At 31.8% G+C, this 22,769-nt stretch overlaps 2 protein-coding genes across 2 annotated transcripts; one reads left to right on the forward strand and one right to left on the reverse strand.

The window, feature by feature from the left end:
- Positions 1 to 2,795, reverse strand: LOC114180708 (receptor-like protein EIX2). Its single transcript, XM_028067010.1, has 2 exons — positions 168 to 2,795; positions 1 to 63 (listed from the first exon to the last, which is right to left on the reverse strand). Exons 1-2 carry the CDS (start codon positions 2,793 to 2,795, stop codon positions 1 to 3), a joined length of 2,691 nt encoding a protein of 896 aa, XP_027922811.1.
- Positions 2,796 to 8,743: 5,948 nt separating this feature from the next.
- LOC114180709 (proline-rich receptor-like protein kinase PERK10) lies at positions 8,744 to 9,467 on the forward strand. The gene is made up of 2 exons (XM_028067011.1): positions 8,744 to 8,861; positions 8,959 to 9,467. Exons 1-2 carry the CDS (start codon positions 8,744 to 8,746, stop codon positions 9,465 to 9,467), a joined length of 627 nt encoding a protein of 208 aa, XP_027922812.1.
- Positions 9,468 to 22,769: the final 13,302 nt, after the last annotated feature.

The raw sequence follows: 22,769 nt of genomic DNA on the forward strand, positions 1-22,769 counted from the left end.
TTACTTCCCAAACTTAAGATTTGCAACTCTTGCATTTCGCTCCCGATCCAAGCAGGGATTTGCCTGGATAAATTGTTGTTTGACATATCAAGCATCACTAACTTTGTACAACGTCTTAAGGAGAAAGGGATCTCATGTGTTAAGTTGTTGTTTCTTAATAATAATGCTTGAAGACCAAGAAGCAATCCTAATGAAGTAGGAATGTTTCCTGAAAATTTGTTGTGGCTCAAATCTAAATAAGCTAATGACTTAAAATGGCTCCAACAATCTGGAATTTGTCCAGAAAGATGATTATGTGAAAGGTCTAACTGATATAGTATTTTTTCAGGACCACTAGCACATAAAAATGAATGCGAATCTGATAAATTATTATTAGATAAATCAAGAAATATGGAACCTCGTAGAAATAGTGGAATAGGACCTTCAAATTGATTTGATGAAAGAATTAGGAAATCAACAATGTTCTTTCCAACAATATTTGGAATTATACCATGAAGACTATTGTTTGAAATATCTATTGAACCCACATTTCCAGAAGCTAATTTAGCCCAAAACCACCTTGGAACCACATCCAATATTTTAGAATTTGAAATGTCAAGTTCATCATATTTATTTTGCTTTCGCAACCATTTGGGAAATGTACCTAACAAGCAAGATTTCAACCTTATCGAACTCAACTGAAAAGGTGGGACCCAATTTTGGGTAAATGTCAAGGTTAATGGATTGTTAGATAAGTCCAAGTAAGATAGCTTGGTTACATTAACAAAATGGCAGTCAGTGAACACACCATTTAAGGAATTTGACTGTATGTCTAATTCTTCTACTTGAGGTGGAAATTGAATATTTCTTAAAATCTTTCCACTTAGCTTGTTTTCACCAATAGATAACACTCTTAAAGATGTGAATATTGAGAGGTCAATTAGTGTGCCATTGATTTCATTCATGTGTAGATATAATTCTTTTAATGAATATCTAGCACATCCAGATAAATGATGAATTATTATTGAAAACTCTACACTCAATCTGTTATCCTCCATTCTTAATGAGTGCAAAGCGCATGCATTTCCAAATGATCTGGGAATTCCACCTTCTAGAAAGTTTGATGAGATTGATAAAGTTTCCAAGTGAAATGGTAAATTACTATCTTCTCTTATCTTTCCATTCAAGTGATTGTTTGAAAGATCCAATGACATCAAAGCTGAAAAAGCTGAAAGGTCAGGAATCGTACCATTGATTTGATTTCCTTGCAAGCTCAAATGTTCTAGTGTGTATTTAGCGCATCCAGACAAGTGATGTATTATTGTTGAAAGCTCATCACTCAGGTTATTATCCGTTATGTCCAATGAGCGCAAAGCACATGCACTGCCAAATGACTTTGGAATTCCGCCTTCTAGAAGATTTGATGAGAGTGATAAAAATTCCAATCGAAATGGTAATTTGTTACCTTCTTTTAACATTCCAACTAATCGATTATTTGAAAGATGCAATGATTTCGAAGTTGAAAATGTTGAAAAGTTCGATAAAGATCCAGTAATATAATTGTCTCCCAAATCCAAATCTTGTAGCGAGTATTTAATACAACCACTAGACATATTATGAAGAATTGATGGAAGGTCTTCTGTTAAATTGTTTCCTCGCATGTATAAAGAGTGTAAGGTGCATATATTCACGAAGGATTTCAAAACCTCACCCTTGAAATTATTAAAGGAAAGGTCAAGGCGCTCAAGAGAATTCATTGCCAAGCCAAAATGATTGGATACAGAACCTTCCAAGTTGTTATAAGAAAGGTCTAGCTCAACAAGGTTGCAAGTGATATTTGCCACCCACTGGAATATCACGGGTGACGTGAAGGTGTTGTCAGAAAGATGAAAGGCCAAAAGGGAAGTAGAAAAGTTGAATTCGAAAGGCCTCAATGAAAGGATAAAATGATCAGAAAGGCTACAATCAATTAAGCCTAACTCTCTTAGTTTTGGTAGCATGACAATGTTTTGCAGGAAAGTATGAGAAGTATTAAGACCATTGACGGACCACAAGTAAAGATGGGTTAAAGAAATGAGATTAGATAGGAACTTACCCCCATCGTTGATTTGGAGTACTCCATTGTAATAATCCCCAAGATAAAGCTGTTGTAAGTTTGACAGATTCCCAAATTCGGATGGAATATTTCCTTCAAAAAAATTTCTTGTGAGATCAAGATGTTCCAACTTAGAAAGGTTTCCGAGTTGGGATGGTATATTTCCGACAAGAGAATTGTCTGCGAGATCAAGATACTCCAACTTGGAGAGATTTCCGAGTTGAGTAGGGATAGAACCCTCAAGATTATTCGAAGCGAGATTAAGGTATTTCAAATGAGAAAGAGACCCAAACTGACTTGGAATTTTTCCGTCAAAACCACACCATGAGAGATCAAGGTATCTCAAGTTCCTGAGAGAACCAAGAAACTCTGGGATATGTGAAAAAGAATTGTCACTGAGGTTGAGATACTTTAATTGTTGCAACTCAATCAATGATTGGTGGATCTTTCCGCTGATATAATAAGACCATGATTCAGTTTCATAATCATACTCACCATGAAGGTCGAGGCTTACGATATTAGCAGTGAGGTTGCTGCAGCGAATCCCTTTCCATTGGCAGCAATCAGGAGTGGTCCAAGAAGACAGCATGCCATGGTGATCAACAATGGAAGCTTTGAATCGGAGGAGTGCTTCCCTCTCCCTTTCTAAACACCTTATCTCCTTCTCACCACCAACAATCTGGAATGCCACCAAACACACCATAAATATTTTCACTTTCATCATTGACACTCTAATGCTTATCATCACAAACACTCAATTCTTCTTCACAATCTATCAAAAGAGATGATATTGATTAGGTTACCATTCCCATTAAGCCATATATATACCATTCTAGATTCACCCACCTACACAAACTACAAAAACAGTGTTACAAACTACTATTTTATGTTTTTGTATTTCTGTGTTGTGGTATACTACGTTTTAAAATTTTAATTTAGTATTTTATATTTTAAAAGGATTCATTATATATTTTTAATATAATCGTTTAATAGGTTAACAAAATTATTGGTAGCTGTGTCTATTGATCTATTTATTAGTTCAAGATGGCTAAAATGTTTTTACAAATATAAAATATTGAATTGAAACTCTTAAAACTTTATCAATAAACAAATATCTCAATCAGTTCTTTTAATGTGGAAATTTAATGTATAAAAAACTAAAACATGAAAAAAGAAGACTAAAGTATTCATCTAATACGCGTAAAATAGTTTATTAAGTTACGTAAACAAATTGTACAAGTTGTTCTCTTTCTCTAAACTCTTTTAAGTTTTCACCACTAAAATATCTAATAATATTTTTTATTTTTTTATTTTTTCATTATTGGTAAAATAACATCAATTTCCAAGCAGTTTGATAAAGATATAACTGCAAAATACCAACCAATCAAAATTATAAAAATAAAATGAACCACAACTTTAAAATTGACAAAATTATTGGAAGATGACTTCAAAAGTCTACTAAAAGAGGAAAATACGAAAAAGACTTCTTTAAAATTTATTACAGACTTTTATATATTGTCATTTATCACCCAACTTGGTACACAAAGTAATTTTTATTATTTTTTATTTTTTAAATAAAATACTACTACTTTTAGTAAAATGGCATGTATGCGATTCTTAATAAAATGTAGAACTTATCCTAATATTTATACAACCATTAAATTATATCTTTTATAATTTATGAAAAGAAGTCCCTTTCTAAGTTGGACATGCAACTAATAATAAAAGTAATTTATTTTCTAAAATTTAAGTTAGAAAAATTCTTTTAAATATTTTTCTTAACTTATCATTACGGCTTGAATAATTGCATTGATTTAAAACTGATAAAAGATAAACACCAAGACTTCAAAAGTCTCTGATTAAAAATAATTGAAAATGAAAATAACTTTGATTTGATATGTATAAGAGACTTTGAAAAATATTGCAATTTTAGAAACTTCAATGACTTACATCTCACGTTCTATACTATATAGCGCACGATCTATACTATAGCTTGTGAAACATTTCTTTTTGAACGGTCTTTAGTCATTAACTTTCTGTCACTATTAAAATTTTTTATATTATATAAGATTTTTTTTAAAATTTGTTAAAAAGATTTGTAAGAAAATACTTTTTTTATTATTTTTTTAAGAATCTTAATTGACAGATAATTTCTTCGTGGGTAATTATTTTTTACAAAATTATTAAATTCGTAAGTATTTTCTACAAAATTTGTTATGAAAAGTGTTTTATACAAAATATTTTTGCAAAAAAATTGGCTGCAATTTTCTGCAAATTTTTTTTCATAAGAAAATTTATAAATATTTCCTATGAAAAAAATTTCAAAATAAAATTGGCAGAAAATATGAGTTTAAGTGTGTCTGGATATTTTTAAAATATGAAAATAAGTTACAAAAAGTAATTTAATTTTTTTTATATGTTAAAAATAATATATGTATAAATTAAAAACATATGTTTTGAGCAAACTATATAATAAACCTAGAATTTTTTATATTACAGGAGAATTTTCTTGCAAATTTGTTGAAAAAATTTGCAAGAAAAACTTTTTTTTGCCATTTTTCCTTAGAATCTTAATTGGTAGGTATTTATTTCGTGGGTAATTATTTTGTGGGTAATTATTTCCTACAAAATTATAAAATTCGTAAGTATTTCCTACAAAATTTTTTGCGAAGAGTGTTTTATACAAAATATTTTGTAAAAAAATAGTAGCAATTTCTTGCAAATTTTTTTTCATAACAAAATTTGTAAGTATTTCCTAGGGATGGCAATTAGGGCCTGGCCCGCGGGCCCGGCCCGCAGAAAAAACGCAGGGCGGGACAGGATAATGAGCCCGCAGGCCTGCGCGGGCTTGGTCCGCATATGCCCGCGGTCCCCGCGGGCCGGCCCGCAAGCCCGCATAAAAAAAAAACTTGCACTTGTGTATATTAATTACTTCTTTTATGGACTCTAGCATTAACATTTCAAATTCTTGTATAACTGGAAAAGACAAGTATTATGTAATTTTTAATGTGCTAAAATTTAAAGAATACATTGTGTATGTCATAGTATGAATATGATGAAAATGTTGAATTAACAATTTATCATCTAATTCCCCAAAGTCTTTACTTAATTTTGTGAACTTCTTAAATTTTCCCAATTTTTAAACATTGAAAGTTTTATCATAAAAATTTAAAAAAAATTTAAAAAATTTAAAAAAAGCGGGCCGACCCACGGGCCCGCGGGCCAAGGAGTATGCAGGGTAGGGCGGGCCAGCCCGCGTTGTGTGGGCTGAGCCTAAACGGGCTAGGCCGACCCGCATTGCCACCCCTAGTATTTCCTACGAAAAATTTTTTAAAACAAAATTTACAGGAAATATGAGGTTTTTTAGTAGTGTAAAAACTCATTTTAACTTTTAAAACATTTATTACTGTTTTATACTTTCTTATTTTAAAATTATTTAAAAAATCATCTATAAACATATCCAACATTTTAAACACTACGTAAGAGGCAGATTGCATATTGAGATTCAGATTGCATATTGAGATTTTAATCTAATATACGTGTAAAATAATTTATTAAGTTATGAAAATAAATTGTACAAGTTATTCTTCTTTCTATAAACTTTTCAAGTTGTCACCACTAAAATATTTAATAATATCTTTTATGTAACACCCCATTTATTTAATAAAGCTAAATAAAGGATATGTCACACAGTATAATATAAGAGGCGAGAATAATAGAGTATAACGTCACTCCTACATATATCCCAATTACTTAAAGGACGAATAAAAGAGGCACACCACGATGCCAGGTACAAAGTAAAGTAAGAGAGTGATAATGACTTAAACAAATTCCTAGAGAAAGCAATACATGGGCCTTAGCCCTAATTGAAAAGTCCAAAAGCAGAAGTCAATCCAAAGGCTAAGCAGCGGAACCATCACCTCCCTATTGACCACGGGTGTTCCTCGCATCTGCTCACATCAACAAGTTGATGATCATCGCAAAAGAGAGAACCACACAACAGAACACACAAAAATAACAGAAGGGTAAGCTAGAGCCAAAAATGGTTTTATCATGCAATCATATATACTTTCAAAGTTAATTATACACACGTCATCCAAGCATGTTATGACTCCTCAATTCAATACACTAAGACTCGACTCGACTCATCCGGATACATATAATCTGGTCGGATTCAGCAGATGCTTACACTTGTGGTGGATACCTCTGCTCACCCCCGAGCTATGTGTTACAAGTGTTACAAGTGTTACCATGGATCAATCCCCCACACTCAAGGTTAGCCCTTAATGAGTTTCAGGCCTCCTGCTACTCTTACCACAGGAGTCAGTCCGCTTTAAGTGAGACTAACTAACTCCTTAGAGTGTCAGGATGCAACCTTACCTTGAATCCTTACCAGACCATATAGATGGGGCACCACCATGGACACCCACTAACAGGGGCCATGAAATTACGTCCCGACCACTAAAGCACGACCCTGAAAATCTCACCTAGAGATTTCAAGGATTTACGCACTGACCACAAACCAATCATAATCAATCAGAAATATTTATCATGCATATATAAGTCACATGCCCACCTTTACAATCCCTTCTCATTTGAATCACATGTGAAATTCATACCAACACATCTTTCCCAACGATGAATATAGAATTATTGCTCATAACAACACCATGTCAAGGGTCATCATTTATTATCCATGAATCCCTCCATATTTCATATCAACTCCATAACCAACTCATCATATTAAATTCATGAACCAATCCCATACATACACATCGTGCCTCTCATGTTTTTAAACAGACCAAATCACCCAACAATATAGTAGTCATACAAGAACAATAGAGAAAACAGAACCTGGTGCATTCTCGCCCAGCCCCTCGCTCAGGCAGAAGAGTCTCACTTAGGCGAGAGAGTCTCTCGCTCAGGCGAGCTCCCTTCGCCTAGGCGAGGGCTCGAAAAGAGGAACAGTGGCGTTGTCACGCACTCTCGCTTGGGCGAGACCTCCTCGCCTGAGCGAGACATGCTCTCGCTCAAAGCTGGAGCTCATCACCTGAGCGATAGCTTGCGCAGGCAAAAATGGGCGAGTGCTTCTAATCTCGCTTAGGCGAGACAGGTCGCTTGGGCGAGAAAAGCAGGACCCTCCACTGTTCACGCATGCATAGACCAAACATTTTAATCGCACCAAACACACAGTACATATTCGCAGCACCAAAACTTCAATCATGCATTCAAGATCACGAAAATGGCCACAAAACTTATCAATAAAGCATTAAGACGCAAACCCTAACTTTCTGTACCTGGAAGTGTTGGAACCACGAAGAAGGAACTAAATGGAAACAAGGTATGAGTTGGAACAGACTTACGTAAAGTGGAGATCTGGTTGGAGTTCACTTGAAGAGGCCAAAGAGTGGAACTCTAGCAGAGGTTCTGTTTTAGGGAAAGAAAGGGCAAAGCGACTATTTTTCTGAAATGAGAAGAGAATGATGTGTTAGGGCAGACTTAGGGGTCTGGTTCCCTTTGGACCAGCCCTTAGGCCCAACTCACATGGGACAACCCTTTTAATTTAGGGCAGAAAAGAATAAGAATTTTAATGGGCCTTACATTTTAAAGAATATTTTGTATTTCTTAATTATTGGTAGAATAACATCAATTTCAAAGCATAAGTTGATAAAAATATTTCTGCAAAATAACTAATTATATTTTTAAAATTAACAAAATTTTAGGGAGATGACTTCAAAAGTCTACAAAAAGAACAAAATAAGAAAAGGACTTTAAAATTGATTACAAACTTTTATAAATTATGATTTATCACCCATCTTGGTACACGAAGTAGTTTTTTTTTTTCATTTTCTTAAATAAAATATGAGTACTTTAAGTAAAATGGCATGTATGTGATTCTTAATAACTGTAGAACTTATCCTAATATTTATACAACCATTAAATTATATCTTTTATAATGAAAAGAAGTCCCTTTCTAAGTTGGACATACAAAAAATAGTAAAAATAATTTACCTTCTAAAATTGAAGTTTGAAAAATTCTTTTAAATATTTTTCCTAACTTGTCATTAGGGCTTGAATAATTCCAATGACTTAAAACTGATAAAAGATAAATACTACGACTTCAAAAGTCTCTGATTAAAAATAAGTAAAGAAAACAACTTTTGATTGGATAGCATATATTTATTTTTAAAATATTGTAATTTTTGTGGACAGAGTTTTAATTGAAAACATAAAAAACTTTGCAAGTGTAGTAGACAAAAGTTTAAAACTTTAAATCACTTACATCTCACGTTCTATAGTGTGTGAAACGTTCCTTTTTGAACCGAACTCTTTTCGATAAATTTCTGTCTAAACAATTTTAAAATATGAAAATGAGTTACAAAAAGTTGAATTAACTATTTTATATGTTAAAAATAACTTATGTATAAAATAAAAGTGTATATTTTTTGAGAAAACTATATAATAAAATTTTAGAAATTAAAATCTAATTTTAACTTTTAAAACATTTATTACTGTTTTCTACTTTCTTATTTTAAAATTATTTAAAAATCATCCATAAACATATCCAACGTTTTAAACAGAGTAAGAGGCAGATTGCATACTGAGATTCAAGGTGCATTGTGGCCAATCCAACCTTACACTTAGGGATGGCAAAATGGGTCCGGCCCGATGGGCCGGCCCGCCAGCCCGGCTGAAAAGGTATGGGCCAGGCCACGAATTTCAGCCCGCCAGCCCATGCCAGCCCGGTGGGCCAGCCCGCGGGCCAAAACGGGCCAGCCCGCGGCCCGTAAGACAAAAACAGGTGGAGGACAGGACACTGCGCACACACATTACCCACAATTCATTTTTCTGCTTTTCTTAATTTTTTCCTATTCCTTTGCCAGTGCCACCCTTTCCTACTGCGCGCACCCCCCACCCCACCACCAAACCACAACACGACTCTTCTTCTCACCTCTGCGCCACACACACAGAGGCAGAGCGTCGCTTCTCCACCACCACCCGCTCTCGCCGCCGATTGTCTCCACCACCCCGGCAGACTCCGATCACCTTCTCTCCCTGCCTCAGTACTTTCGAAACCCTAACTCCCCCGACGCTTCCTCTTACCTCGACCCTCCTTCCTATACTGAAGCCGTCGTCGCTTCTCCACCACCACCCGCTCTCGCCGCCGATTGTCTCCACCCCGACAGACTCCGATCACCTTCTCTCCCCGCCGCAGTACTTTCCAAACCCTAACTCCCCCGACGCTTCCTCTTACCTCGACTCGACCCTCCTTCCTTCTTATACTGAAGCCGTCGTCGCTTTTCCACCACCACCCACTCTCGCCGCCGATTGTATCCACCCCGGCAGACTCCGATCCCCTTCTCTCCCCGCCGCAGTACTTTCCAAACCCTAATTCCCCCGTCGCCGTGACTTTCCCCCAATTTCAATTTCGTTGTTCATCCTTCAATTTTCCCCCAATCCTTCAATTTTCAACTTTGTTCTGATATTTGGATTTGTTATGATATCTGAAATTCCCCCAATCCTTTGTTTAAATAAGTTGTACTAAACTGTGTTTGACCTGATGTTACAGGTTCTTAAGGATTTGGCCACTTAATTTTCACGTTTGCGAAAGGTTGAAAAGAAGACAGTCCCCATTTGGATGCTATACGGTGGGGGAATTTCTAATTTTGATGTAAGTATACTCATTTTGCTGTAAGTTTGATGTAACTTTGTAGAAGAGTCAGTATACTCATTTTTGTTTTATCATCTTGTTATTAGGATTTAGTGAACCAGATTTAATATCATGGATGAGCATGAGTCTAATAGTAGTCCTCCTCCAAGTAAAGATCATGAAACTGAAACTGTGTGTAATGAGTATGAGTCTAAGAATGTTGATGCGGTTGAAGAGGATATGGATGATGATAGTGTAAAACTTAGAGAATCCTCTAGTAGTAAGAAAACTGAAAAGTCAAGAACTTCTGATGTATGGAAATATTTTACAAGGATTGGGGCTGGTGATGATGGAAAAGAGAGGGCAAAGTGTAATGGGTGCAACAAAAAATATGTTATTGGTAGTCAAAGTGGCACATCTCATCTGAAGCGTCACATAGACAAATGTACTAAACTTAAATTTGAAGATGTTAGGCAAATGATAGTGGATGGGCAAGGAAAGTTAAAAGCTAGAAGAATAGATCCAATGGTTTGCCGTCAGTTGTGTGCCAATTTAATTATCCAACACGGTTTACCTTTCAACTTTGTTGAGTATGAAGCTCTTAGAATTTGGATAAGCTATATCAATCCTGATGCATGTTTAGTTTCTAGAAATACAATAAAGAATGATGTCATGAAAATACATATGAAAGAAAAAATAATTCTAAAGGAGGAGTTCAGGAAAATCAGAAATAGGATTTGTTTGACATCCGATTTGTGGACTTCTATAACTGGTGAGGGATATATTGTTCTGACAGCACATTATGTTAACACAAATTGGAAATTGTGCTCTAAAATTTTGAACTTTTGCCACTTCCCACCACCTCACACTGGCTTTAAGCTATCAAAGAAAATAAATGGATTTTTGCATGATTGGGGAATTGAGAAAAGAATATTTTCTTTGACTTTGGATAATGCATCTACTAATGATGTTCTAATTAGAACTTTAAAAAGTGAGCTTCTTTTGCAAAATTCTTTGGTATGTGATGGTGAGTTTATGCATATTCGTTGTTGTGCACACATTCTTAACTTGATTGTGCAAGAAGGACTAAAAGCTCTTGGTGATTCATTAGATCTTATTAGGGAGAGCATAAAGTATGTAAAGGGTTCTGAAAGTAGGATGATGAAGTTTAAACAATGCATTGAAAAATTAGGGGACATTGATGCAAAAACTGCTTTGTGTATAGATGTTCCTACAAGGTGGAACTCTACTTTTTTGATGCTTGAAAGTGCCCTCAAATATAAACGAGTGTTTGGAAGTTTCCACTTGGTTGATGAAAATTATAAGTATTGTCTGTGTGATGAGAAATGGAAAAGAGTGAAAAAAATCTGTGTTTTCTTAGTGCCTTTTTATGAGATCACAAATATGATTTCTGCCACATGCTACCCTACATCAAACTTGTACTTTTTACAAGTGTGGACCATCCAAACCCATTTACTGGAAAGCTTAAAAGATGAAGACGAAGTTATCAGAGATATGGCTGAAAGGATGATGGTAAAGTTTGATAAATACTGGGATGAATGTAGCATTGTCCTTGCATTTGGGGCAATTTTAGACCCAAGGATGAAGTTGGAAACATTGGGCTATTGCTTTGAGAAGATAGATCCTCTAACTTGGGAAGCAAAGTTAAAGAAGATTAAAGAAAAATTGTACAAGTTGTTCTCTGAATATTGTTCCAAGAATGACACTTCCAATCCCCTAAAGCGTAAGCATATGGATATGCATATGTCAACAACATCATCCTCAATTGATTCTATCAAGTCCAATGCACTTCATGTAAGTCATATTACTTTCTAGTACATAAATTACTATGCATAAACTTATTGATTAATCTATGATTATTGTTTTTATGTTAGGAATTAAAACAACGCAAGATTCAAGCTTCTGTTAATACGGGGAAGAACCAACTTGACATATACTTGGATGAGCCAACATTGGATGCTGATATTACTGAAAGTATGGATGTTCTTGAATGGTGGAAGAGTAATAGTCAACGTTTCTCATATTTGTCAATCATGGCTAGGGACTTGCTGAGCATTCCAATCACTACTGTTGCATCTGAATCTGCTTTCAGCATTGGTTCAAGGATCTTGAATAAGTATAGAAGTCGTCTATTGTCAAAACATGTTGAAGCAATTATTTGTACTAGCAGCTGGATGCATGGGTTTCGTGAATATGGTAACTTTTGAATTTTTAATTCTGACTTAAATATTTTCAATAATATTTTCAATAATAATTCCATGTATTCTTTTAAGATGATGATGATGATGACAATGGAATAGTTGAGAGTAGTACTTCTAAGGCTGCATCTAATAACCCTGGCACTGAATTGGATATTGATGAAAATTGAAGGTGAGTAACATAGTTAATATAAATTACAGATACTTAGTATATTCACTGTAATAACATAGTTTGTATATTCATTGTGATAAATAATGCTTCTGTTTTTTTTTTTATGTAGCTTGCACTTTGGAACTGCAACCGTGATCTTCATGATGACTATGAAAGAGGCAGACGTCATTTACATTTTGTTTTAATCATTTCAATTTGTTTGGACTTTGTGATGATGGACTATTGTTGTATTAATGCATATGTAGTATGTTAATATAAGCATATTTGCATGTAGTCAACTAAATTTGAAATGAAAAGATTTAAAATCTGATTTTGGGCCACAAAATGAACATATCAGGAAAAGGATGGCGGGCTGGCCCGCCGGCCCGCCGGCCCGCCACCCCACGGACCGGGCCCAAAAAAACAACCCATTTTGTCTTGTCGGGCCAGCCCGGCCCGGCCCATTTAAAACGGGCCAAAACGGGCCGGGTTGGCCCGTTTTGACACCCCTACTTACACTTTCATACTTTATTAACATAATTTATTTTATCCCGATTAATTGGATAGTTATAATGATTTTATAATTCTTTCTTCTTATTTTTTGTTTTATTGGGTATGCCAAATATGTTATATTCTTTTAATAATAATATAAGAGTAAATAAAGTGAATATTACTTCAACAAAAATTTTAAAACTTTGTTGTTTTTATTTTCAGCCAAAACTTCTAAATTTTTTGTGATATACAGTAAAACTTTGGAAAATAGACATTTTAGTAATGATAGTAGTTTAAAAATAATAAAACTTAATTATTTTAATATTAAAATGTTTTAGTATAAATTATTTTGTTATAAATGAATTTCATTTTTTTTAAAATAGACTATCTTTCTAGAAATTATTTTTCTAGAGTTCCCTAACTTTTTTCTAGGAGTTCTAGTTCTTAGTTCTTTGTTCAATTGATTGAAGATTTGAGACCGTATGAGTGATCTCGGAGCGAGCTCTTCAATTTGGACTAATCAATTTCTCCGTTCGCATAAGTTTAAGTTCCTACCTTTTTTCCATGGTATTCTTCTAGTTTCTGTTGCATGTAAGACTTTTTCACTTGCATGTGTCCTTTTAATCTTCTATAAGAGTCTTTGTTGATCAATGATATAATGGTAGGTCCTGCTCGTTTTTGTGATGTTTCTATATGTAAATAGAACATTCTGTATGCGATGCTTAATTTTTTTATTTTTACTCAATATAAGATTTAGACTCATATTTGAATTCTTAACTGATGCTGAGTTGATTAAAAATTGCATCATTAGTATTAATCTTATAAACATTGCCGGGTGTGATCTGATAACCAATAAATGTCTGCATTTTTTTACAAATTTGTCCTTAATGTCTACCTTTTCTTATCTATTTTTCCTTCATTTGTTTCTCCTTCATCAAATTTCCATTGATTTATGGACGTATGACATGAGAACAATAACACTTTTATTCCTCTCATCTATGATGTTATATACATATTCTATCATATTGTCATTTTCTCAACACCATTAATCTTATCTTAATGAAAGTCACTGCATTATCTAATTTTAATTAAAATTGGAACAAAATTTAGAACTTTAAAACTATAGGACTATCCTGAAAAAAAATGTCAAAATATTGGGATAAAATTCCTCCTTTAAATTTAATTTGAAAAAAAAATCTAAATTTAATCTAATTGGATGACTGAATTTAAATTAGATTAGAAAATTTCAATATAACTTCTTCTAGTTAAAATGACTCTGAAGTTTATATCTAATATATTTTATTAGATTTGGTTTGAATTTATTTTTTAATTTGTTTGAAAAATTCAATCTATCACTCGAATCCATAGAAACTCCTTAGTGTTCATATGTTAACACATTCATGCAACAAGTCAAGTGTAAGAGTTGAGTATTTGAAGGATTAGGACTGATGGAACTTTATAAAGTGATAAAAATTTAGGAGGATAAGACTTGGAAAAATTTATATTCAACCCATCACATACGCTATAGATAATTGACATGTAAAAATCAATCTAGTCATAATTATACATTTTCACTTTATACAAAATATGATTTCGTCTAAGCACAAATTAGTTTTAAATTTAATAATTTTTGATGAATACGCTCACATTTTAAATTTACATTTTTGGAAATTCTTTTTTTCTTTCAATAGTAAAATTACATGAATGTGATTCTTAATAAGCGTAGAACTTATCCTAATATTTATACAACCATTAAATTATATCTTTTATAACTTATGAAAAGAGATACTTTTCTAAGTTGGACATGACACTAACAATAAAAATAATTTATTTTCAAAAATCTTTTAAATATTTTTCCAAAACAATGTTTTAAAACTAATAAAAGATAAATAATACGACTTCAAAAGTCTTTGATTAAAAAAAAAGTAAGGAAAACGAGTTTTGTTTGGATAGCATTTTCTACTCATCATATTATAATTTTTGTGGATACAATTCTAAATGAAAAAGAAAATAACTTTGATTTGATATGTATAAGAGACTTTGAAAAAATATTGCAATAGTAGAAACTTTAATGGCTTATATCTCACGTTGCATAGCGTGTGAAACGTTTCTTTTTGAATCGGTCTCTTATCAACAAATTTCTGTCCAAACAATTTTAAAATATGAAAATGAGTCATAAAAAGTAAGATTAATTTTTTTTTCATATGTTAAAAATAACTTATGTATAAATTAAAAAACATAATAACTTTTAAAAAATTTAGGAAATTAAAATCTTATTTTAACTTTTAAACTTTATTATTGTTTTCTACTTTCTCATTTTAAAATTATTTTAAAAAAATCATCTAAACATATCCAACGTCTTAAACACTGAGTACAAGGAAGATTGGATATTGAGATTCAAGGTGTGACCCATCCAACATTACACTTTCATACTTTATTAACAATTTTATATTAACATAATTAATTTTATCCCAATTAATTCGATTAGTTATAATGATTTTATAACTCTTTCTTCTTCTCTTTTGGTTTTATTGGATATGTCAAATATGTTATATTCTTTTAATATTAATATAAGAGTAAATAAATTGAATACTACTTCAACAAAACTTTTAAAACTTTCGTTGTTTTTCTTTATCAGCCAAAACTTTTGCGATATATAAGTAATATGTCTACCCTATTCATGGCATAACATAATTGTTTATAATATTTAAATAAATAATTATTTAAATTATATAAACAATTTTAGATTATAATAAACTTATATTGTCATATCAAAGATATAGACATTAATAGATCCAAAAATATATAAAGAAAAGGAAATAAATTCTAAAACCACTCTCGTAAAAGTAAAGTTACTAATAATGATGATATCTAATTATATGTCTGTATGTTATAAATAATATTCTTTTTAAAACTTAATGTCTTTGTAAATATATTATACATATAGATAGCATATCACTGTTGGTCCTAGTTCTATTGACAAGTATATTTACAATTTTTAAATTGTTCCAAATACATTATAATTATAATTTTTATTTTATTTTATACAAAATATGGTTTCATATAAACATGAATTATTCTTACAGTTATAATATTTTGAATGAAATTCACTCAATTTATAAATTTAATTTATTTTGCAAAATTTCATCTTTAACAATAAACTTGTTCTAACACAAAATTTCGAAAAAAAAAAGTGGTATAAAATGGCATGCATGTCCTAATAGTATTTTAACCATTAAATTATCTCTTATAATATATGAGAATAAATTCTTGCGTTGGACACAACTGCTAACATAAAATCATTTCTTCCCTAAAAATTTAACTTAAAAAGCACTTTTATCTATTTTTCCTAACTTTATATTATGGCTAGAATAATAGCAATGACTTTATAAAACTGGAAAGATGAATACGAAGACTTCAAAAGTCCCTGATTAAAAAATAAAAAGGAAAACGACTTTGATTTGACAGCACATTAGCAATTAAAATATATTATAATTATTGTGGACCAAATTCCAATCAAATGAGAAATAAAATTTATTTCATAAAATGAAAGAGTACTTGAAAATATTGCAATTATAGTAAAACAAAGTTCAAAATTCTGAAAGACTAATATTTCATGTTCTATATAGTGCTCTAAATTGCATTTGCACAACACATGTATTATATTTTCCTGTCTTTGTTTTATATTTGCTTACTCTTTAAGAAAATATAGATGTATGGAGTAATTAATGTTATGTTCTAATATCATTTTTAATCTAGAACTTGTAATAGTCAAGTGCTTTATCCAATCGGCCGGTTCAAAACTAAAGTAAGTAAAAATATTTGTTTTAGGTCTTTCAAAAAAAAAATTTCAAATTTTTTTTTATAGTGATATTTTTTTATTAAATTAATTATAATATTATATTTAAGAAAAAAAAGCTTAATTTTTTTTCAATATCAATATATCTCTATTAAATTAATTATAAAATTATATTTAATAAAAAAACCTTAAAAGTAATATTTTATTATAATTATTGCTCTATTAAATTAATTATAAGTTTATATGTGAGAATAAAATATAATTACATTATTAATAATATTTATTAATTTGTATCGATATTAAAAATGATATTTAATGAATTAAAATCTTTTTTTTAGTAAATTATGTTTTTGTTTACAAAAAGACAATGATTTTATTTTTTTATAATCAATATTGATTTTATTTTTCTTTTATCTCTCTTTAATTTTTGTTGTCTCTCCTTATTTTCTTATATTTTATACTCATATTATTGTGGCATATTACTTCTTTTGAATCTCATATTACTTGTGTGTACCTACCTTTTCATCCTTATTTATGGTTAGTATGCTTTTATCTTTTTATTTGTATTGCTATTGTTTTTATTTTGTTTGTTGAATTTGTATTTTAATTAGAAATGAGTTGCTTTTATCAAGTTTTGTTTTTCCAATACTTTTAGATTTACAAGTTTCTCAAGAGTTTTTTTTTTTTTCATATATCATGATAAAGAGTTAAAATTTTTCTACAAAACTATTAATTATATTAAGGTTTAGTCTTTTTTAGATAATAGATTAATTGAGGCATAATTTAAAGTTGAGTTTTTGGTAGAAAAATAATTTAAGGGAAAAAAGATTTACTATCAAGTTGAGAAAAACAATAATTTTTTTTAATTATTTTTATAATGATTAAACTTAAAATAAACTCTGCAGGCTTATAAAAAAGGTTAAGACTTGAGGAAGAGAAAAAAAACTTGAGACTTTAAGACACTACAAATCTACTATCGAATTTACTTTATTGACAGTCTGGAGCAGGTTTTATTGTTTTAACTCATTCGTTTTATATACTTATCTTTTTTAATAGTATTTGATATATTATAGTGTTTTATATATTATAATTTTTTATTTTGTATAAAAATATGTAGACATGTCAATTAGAAAGTCTGAATCAACTTATTTAAAAATTTAGAAGAAGAGAAGAATTGAGACTTTAATTACATGACAAACAGGAGTTATGAATAAATTTATAAAATAGATAAAAAAATAAAGTAAAAAATACAAGTGGGTGCTTTTTTAATGAAAAAGATAATAAGAAAATATATCTCTCTGGAACAACAATCTAAGAATAATAAGGAAAAGGTATGTGGCTACTGCTGAAACTTGAATTTGGAATCAATCTCGATAATTTTATTCTAGATGTTCATTTTCAGGTATTAATTTCTTGGGGATATGTATATATATTGATTGCAGGAGGAAATCGAATTAGAAATCAGTACTCCCATGGAAAAAGGCAGAAAAGGTTTTATTTCATTTATATTGTTGTTGAATATTCTTTAAGTTTGGTCATTGTATTTTTCAACTTTTAAAGTGAATGATCTTTACCAGGTTGTATTTCTCTTTGTATTAAGTACTGCCTTATGCCTTTGGAAGAAAGTAGTTGACTACTCGTACAGAACAGATATATACTAAATATTGTGTGGTGGTTACATCACTACGTTCTTTCAAGTATATCACACTAGAAATTCACATGCCACCCCACTGAATATACTGTATGATTGATAGAAAATTGTGAAAACTGCCTGCTCTACCAGAGTTTGATATGCAATTTTCTTTCCCTATTGCATCCAGGAAATGCGTTTCCCCCGTGTCATTTATAAGAATTTGTAGGTTAAAATTGATAGAAAATTTGGTGGACTATTTTGCTTGGGTATGCTTTTATTAGGATTTGAGTGAAAGAAGACTAGAATAGTTAAATCAGAAAAATATGATGATTAGTTTTTGATTCTGTTAAGTTGAGTTTTAGCAGCACGTGGTTAAGAGAAAGCCCCTGAGTTTCAAGGATGAGAGATCACTATATATAAGTTCAATTCCAAAAAATCAAGTAAGTTTCTATCCGAATTACATACTTCATCGTACAATATATCCTATATTCATGGTGGTTATGTTTCTGAAACAAAAAAGTTTTGGCTGATTATGTCTGTGTTTTGATACTTAATTTTTTTGCTTGTATATTATGTTATGACTTTCAACATGTATGATTCAGTTTATTTATACAATCCATTGATTCTCGTGTTCTTAGTTTTTTCTTGTTTGGTTTTGGTTCTAATGATACTCAATATTTTTAGATTGTACTCAGCTGTCCTTGATCTAGTCGCGGATGATGGTTGTGATTGATTTATAAAAAAGACAGTTTTTTTTTTTTTAATTTTATTTAAGTTTTTTGAAAAAACGTGTCATGTATCTCATCTCTTGTAAACATTTTGCTGCCAGAGGAGTAAAAAGTACATCAAGTTAAACAATGGTGACCGAGTTGCTGCAAACGGAAAGGTACAAAATTCATAACCACATATTTATGTTGATACTTATTATGCAATGGTGACCGAGTTGCTGCAAATGGAAAGGTACAAAATTTTATTCACTTACCTTGAAGAATTAGAGCATAAATATAAAATTTCTGTTCGAGTGTAGATAAAGACAGAGAGTGGTGCAAAAACTAATCTGGTTCATCACAAGTCATGAATCTCAATTTTGAATATGTCACATTTGTGTCATGTTTGTCAACTTTGTAGTAAATAATTGTGTTGTAATTGTTGTTTGCTAATTTAAAAGATAATGCATGCTTGTAGGATATTTTTGTTTATTAGTATAAAAGCTATACGTGAAACACTATATGAATTCTTGTTATACAGGATCCTATCAAAGAGGTCACAGAAATTTTAGAGGCAGCCAGAAGCAGCATTCAATCTCGAATGCTCATGTGCGTTCAGAAATCAAAGATATGGATCAAATTTGAAAGGAAAGGCAGAAAAAGGTCAACACGACTTCTTATATCAAGAGCAAGTGAACGAAGGTTAAAAAGTTTGGTAAAAATGGTAAAAAAAGAAAAGGCAAATAGAGAGTCTAAACATTTAATTAGTTTAGAAAGGACTGTAGTAGTTTGACACCAATATTACTATTTAACATTCATATGAATTAATATTTTATTTAAATAATAATATTTTATTAAAAAAGTTGATATCAAATGATAGTTATTTGAGAATTATAGTATCAAAATAACTTTTTTTCTTTTGAAAAAGTGGTCTGGAATTTTGTATTTTGGAGGGGTTGGGGAAGTGAAGAGTTTAAGTGATTTTTTGGTTCGCCAAAAAATTTGTTTGTTCTAATTCCAAGTTTTGATTTTTTACATTTGTTTCGGTCAGGCAAGGAGCACGTGAGCATTGCATATATAATCATACATATCATGTGTTGATAAATTTTCCAATAATATTATAATTCGTTGATATTTGAAAATACCATCATGACTCGAGAGTCCTCGATATGTAATTCAACCAAATGTTCTTTGAAAAAATATTAAAGAGCAACACAAGTGCATATTATATGTCCATTAGGATTTTTAACAAACTACTTCTAGATATCTAATAACATGTGTTAGAGAGATTTATTAAAATATTATATTTATAAAGGGATAACTCTTTGAAAAATTAATTTTATAAAAATAAATCATGTTTGAAATGATTTTTTAAGATCTTCTAGAAAAAAATATGTGATAAGTTAAAATTAGTTTTCGAACAAGGTAATGTTTATAAAAACTTCTCTAGTGTAACTTTTAGGAGAGCAATAATAAGGAAAAGTGAATAAGTTTCTTCATAGAATAAAATTAATTTATGCATAAATTAATTTGTATAAGTTCTCATATAAAGTTTCTCTAAATTTATATTATAAACTTTGTATACACGTTAAATAACTTACGAAAAAATATTTGTTTAATATTTTTTCCTTTTATAAGTGTTTTTTTTTTTAATAAACTTGTCTAAATAGACTCTAAACTAATTTGTAACAATTATCTCGTAAATTTATTTAAACTCTTATTTTTAATTTACACATTAATTTTTTAAGAAAAAAAGTCTATTTTAAAAATATTAATTTACATGATTTTTCTACGAATTGTTTTACAAATTAAATTGACATGAACTTATCTATAATTCATCAATTTAGTTTTAAAATTTACGAGTTTAAAATTTGTAAGAAACTTATTTTCTGATTTAAAATTCGTAACAAATATAATTCGCAACAAAGGATATTACAAGTTTTGTGTAACACCCCATTTAAATAATGACTTTAATTAAATAAAATGTCACACATAATATGAGAAGCAAAGCCGTGAAGTATAAACCCTACTCCTTACAGTTGTCCAAAAGAAAACAAGAAATGAACTAAGGCACACCACGATGTTAGTAATAAAGTATAATAATAGATCGACAATATTTCAAAACAAAGCCCAATGACAAGACGATACATGGGCCATAGCTCTAAAAGAAACTCCGATGAACGGAATCTAGCCCAGATGGTTATGCAGCGGAACCTCCATCACCCTGATGACCACGGGGAGTTCTCGCATCTGCTCACATCAATAAATTGATGATCATTGCAAAAAGAGAAAACCACACACATAACATAAACAAGCAGAAAAGGTAAGCTAGAGCGGAAAGGATTTATCATACAATTATATACACTTTCACAGTCCAAAATACATACATCATCCAATCATGTTATGACCTTCAACCAATACACTAGACACAAGACACGACTCATCCAGATACGTATAATTAGTCGGATTCAGCGGATGCTTACACTTGTGGTGGCCATTACTACTCTACCGAGCTGCTCTACCGAGCTAATCGTTCCAGTGTTTCATCCCCCACGCACAAGGTTAGCCCTTAAAGTGTTCTAGGCCTCCTGCTACTCTCACCACTTGAGCCAATATGCTCTATGTGAGACTAACTAACTCTTTATAGCGTTAGGATGTAATCCTTACCTTGAATCCTTACTAAATTACACAAATGAGGCACCACCATGAACTCCCACTAACAGGGGTCATAGAATTACGTCATGACCAACTGAGGCACCACCATGAGATCTCACCTAGAGACTCATGGAATTACGCCCTAACCAATGAGGCACCACCACGAAACTATCGTGGAATTACGCCCTAACCATATACAAATCATGTTTCACAAATCAATATAGGATCATTTCTCATGCCAATTCTATGCTACTTTTATAACCAACCTTCCCATACATTTCATATGCCAAGATCATGTTAAACTTACCCATTACAGACCATAAATCATCTTACTCATACACATTCACCCAATTCGTGCTTTACCAGATCAATCAATTCAAACATACTGCAAACATCCAAGTATAGAGGGAAAAACAACACTAAATGCATTCTCGCCCAACTTCTCGCTCAGGCATAAGGGTCTCGCTCAGGCGAGAGGGGTCCCTCGCTCAGGCGAGCTCCTTTCGCCTAGGCGAGAGCTCGAAAAGGGAACAGTGGCGCTGTCGCGCTCTCTCGCTTAGACGAGACCTCCTCGCTTGAGTGAGATGAACTCTCGCTCAAATAGAAGCTCATCGCTTGAGCGACAGCTCGTGCAGTACCTGGGAGGAGTTTCTGATACTCTCGCTTAGGCGAGCACCACTCGCTTGGGCGAGGATATCAGATCCTCCACTGTTCACACAGGCCAGCACAAAGATTCAACCAGAGCAAATGCACAGTTCAAGTTCATATCATTTTAAATACCATGCACACTTCAAAAATACGAAACAGACCCAAAAACAAGCAAAGATTTATTTAAAAAGGCGAGACCCTAGCTTCCCTTACTTGGAAAGAGCTAGCCAAATGACTTTGATACTTAAGTGAATGAGCACGACAGCTCCTAGAGCAGATTTAAGAGCTAAAAACCTTAATACAGATGGAGCACGAGATTATTACAAGGAACCCTAACAAAAATCACGAAGAACCAAACCAGAGAGGAAGAGTAGGGACAGTAACCACTTACGTGACTTAGAAAACATGACTGAGCTAGCTTGACGATGAATGAGATTCAAACCCTATCAGAGCACAATTGTTGTTCTAAGAGAGTGAGAGGTAAACTGGTTTATGAAAGTGCAGAGAATGAGAGTGTGTTAGCTGGTTTAGGGTCTTTGGCTCCTTATAGGCCAACCCACCAACTGATTTGGGGCATCCCTTAAACATTAGGGCAAAAATATAAGTGGGCCTTACATTTGGGACAAAAATGTTCGAGGCAAAATTCCTATGTATTTCTTTTGCAGGTGATTTATTGTGAATTTTAAATTTCTATTTGATTGATTATCCATGGATAAATTACATTTGAACTAAATTTTATA

Source organism: Vigna unguiculata, chromosome 4 (genome assembly GCF_004118075.2).
Source record: "Vigna unguiculata cultivar IT97K-499-35 chromosome 4, ASM411807v1, whole genome shotgun sequence".
NCBI lineage: Eukaryota > Viridiplantae > Streptophyta > Magnoliopsida > Fabales > Fabaceae > Vigna > Vigna unguiculata.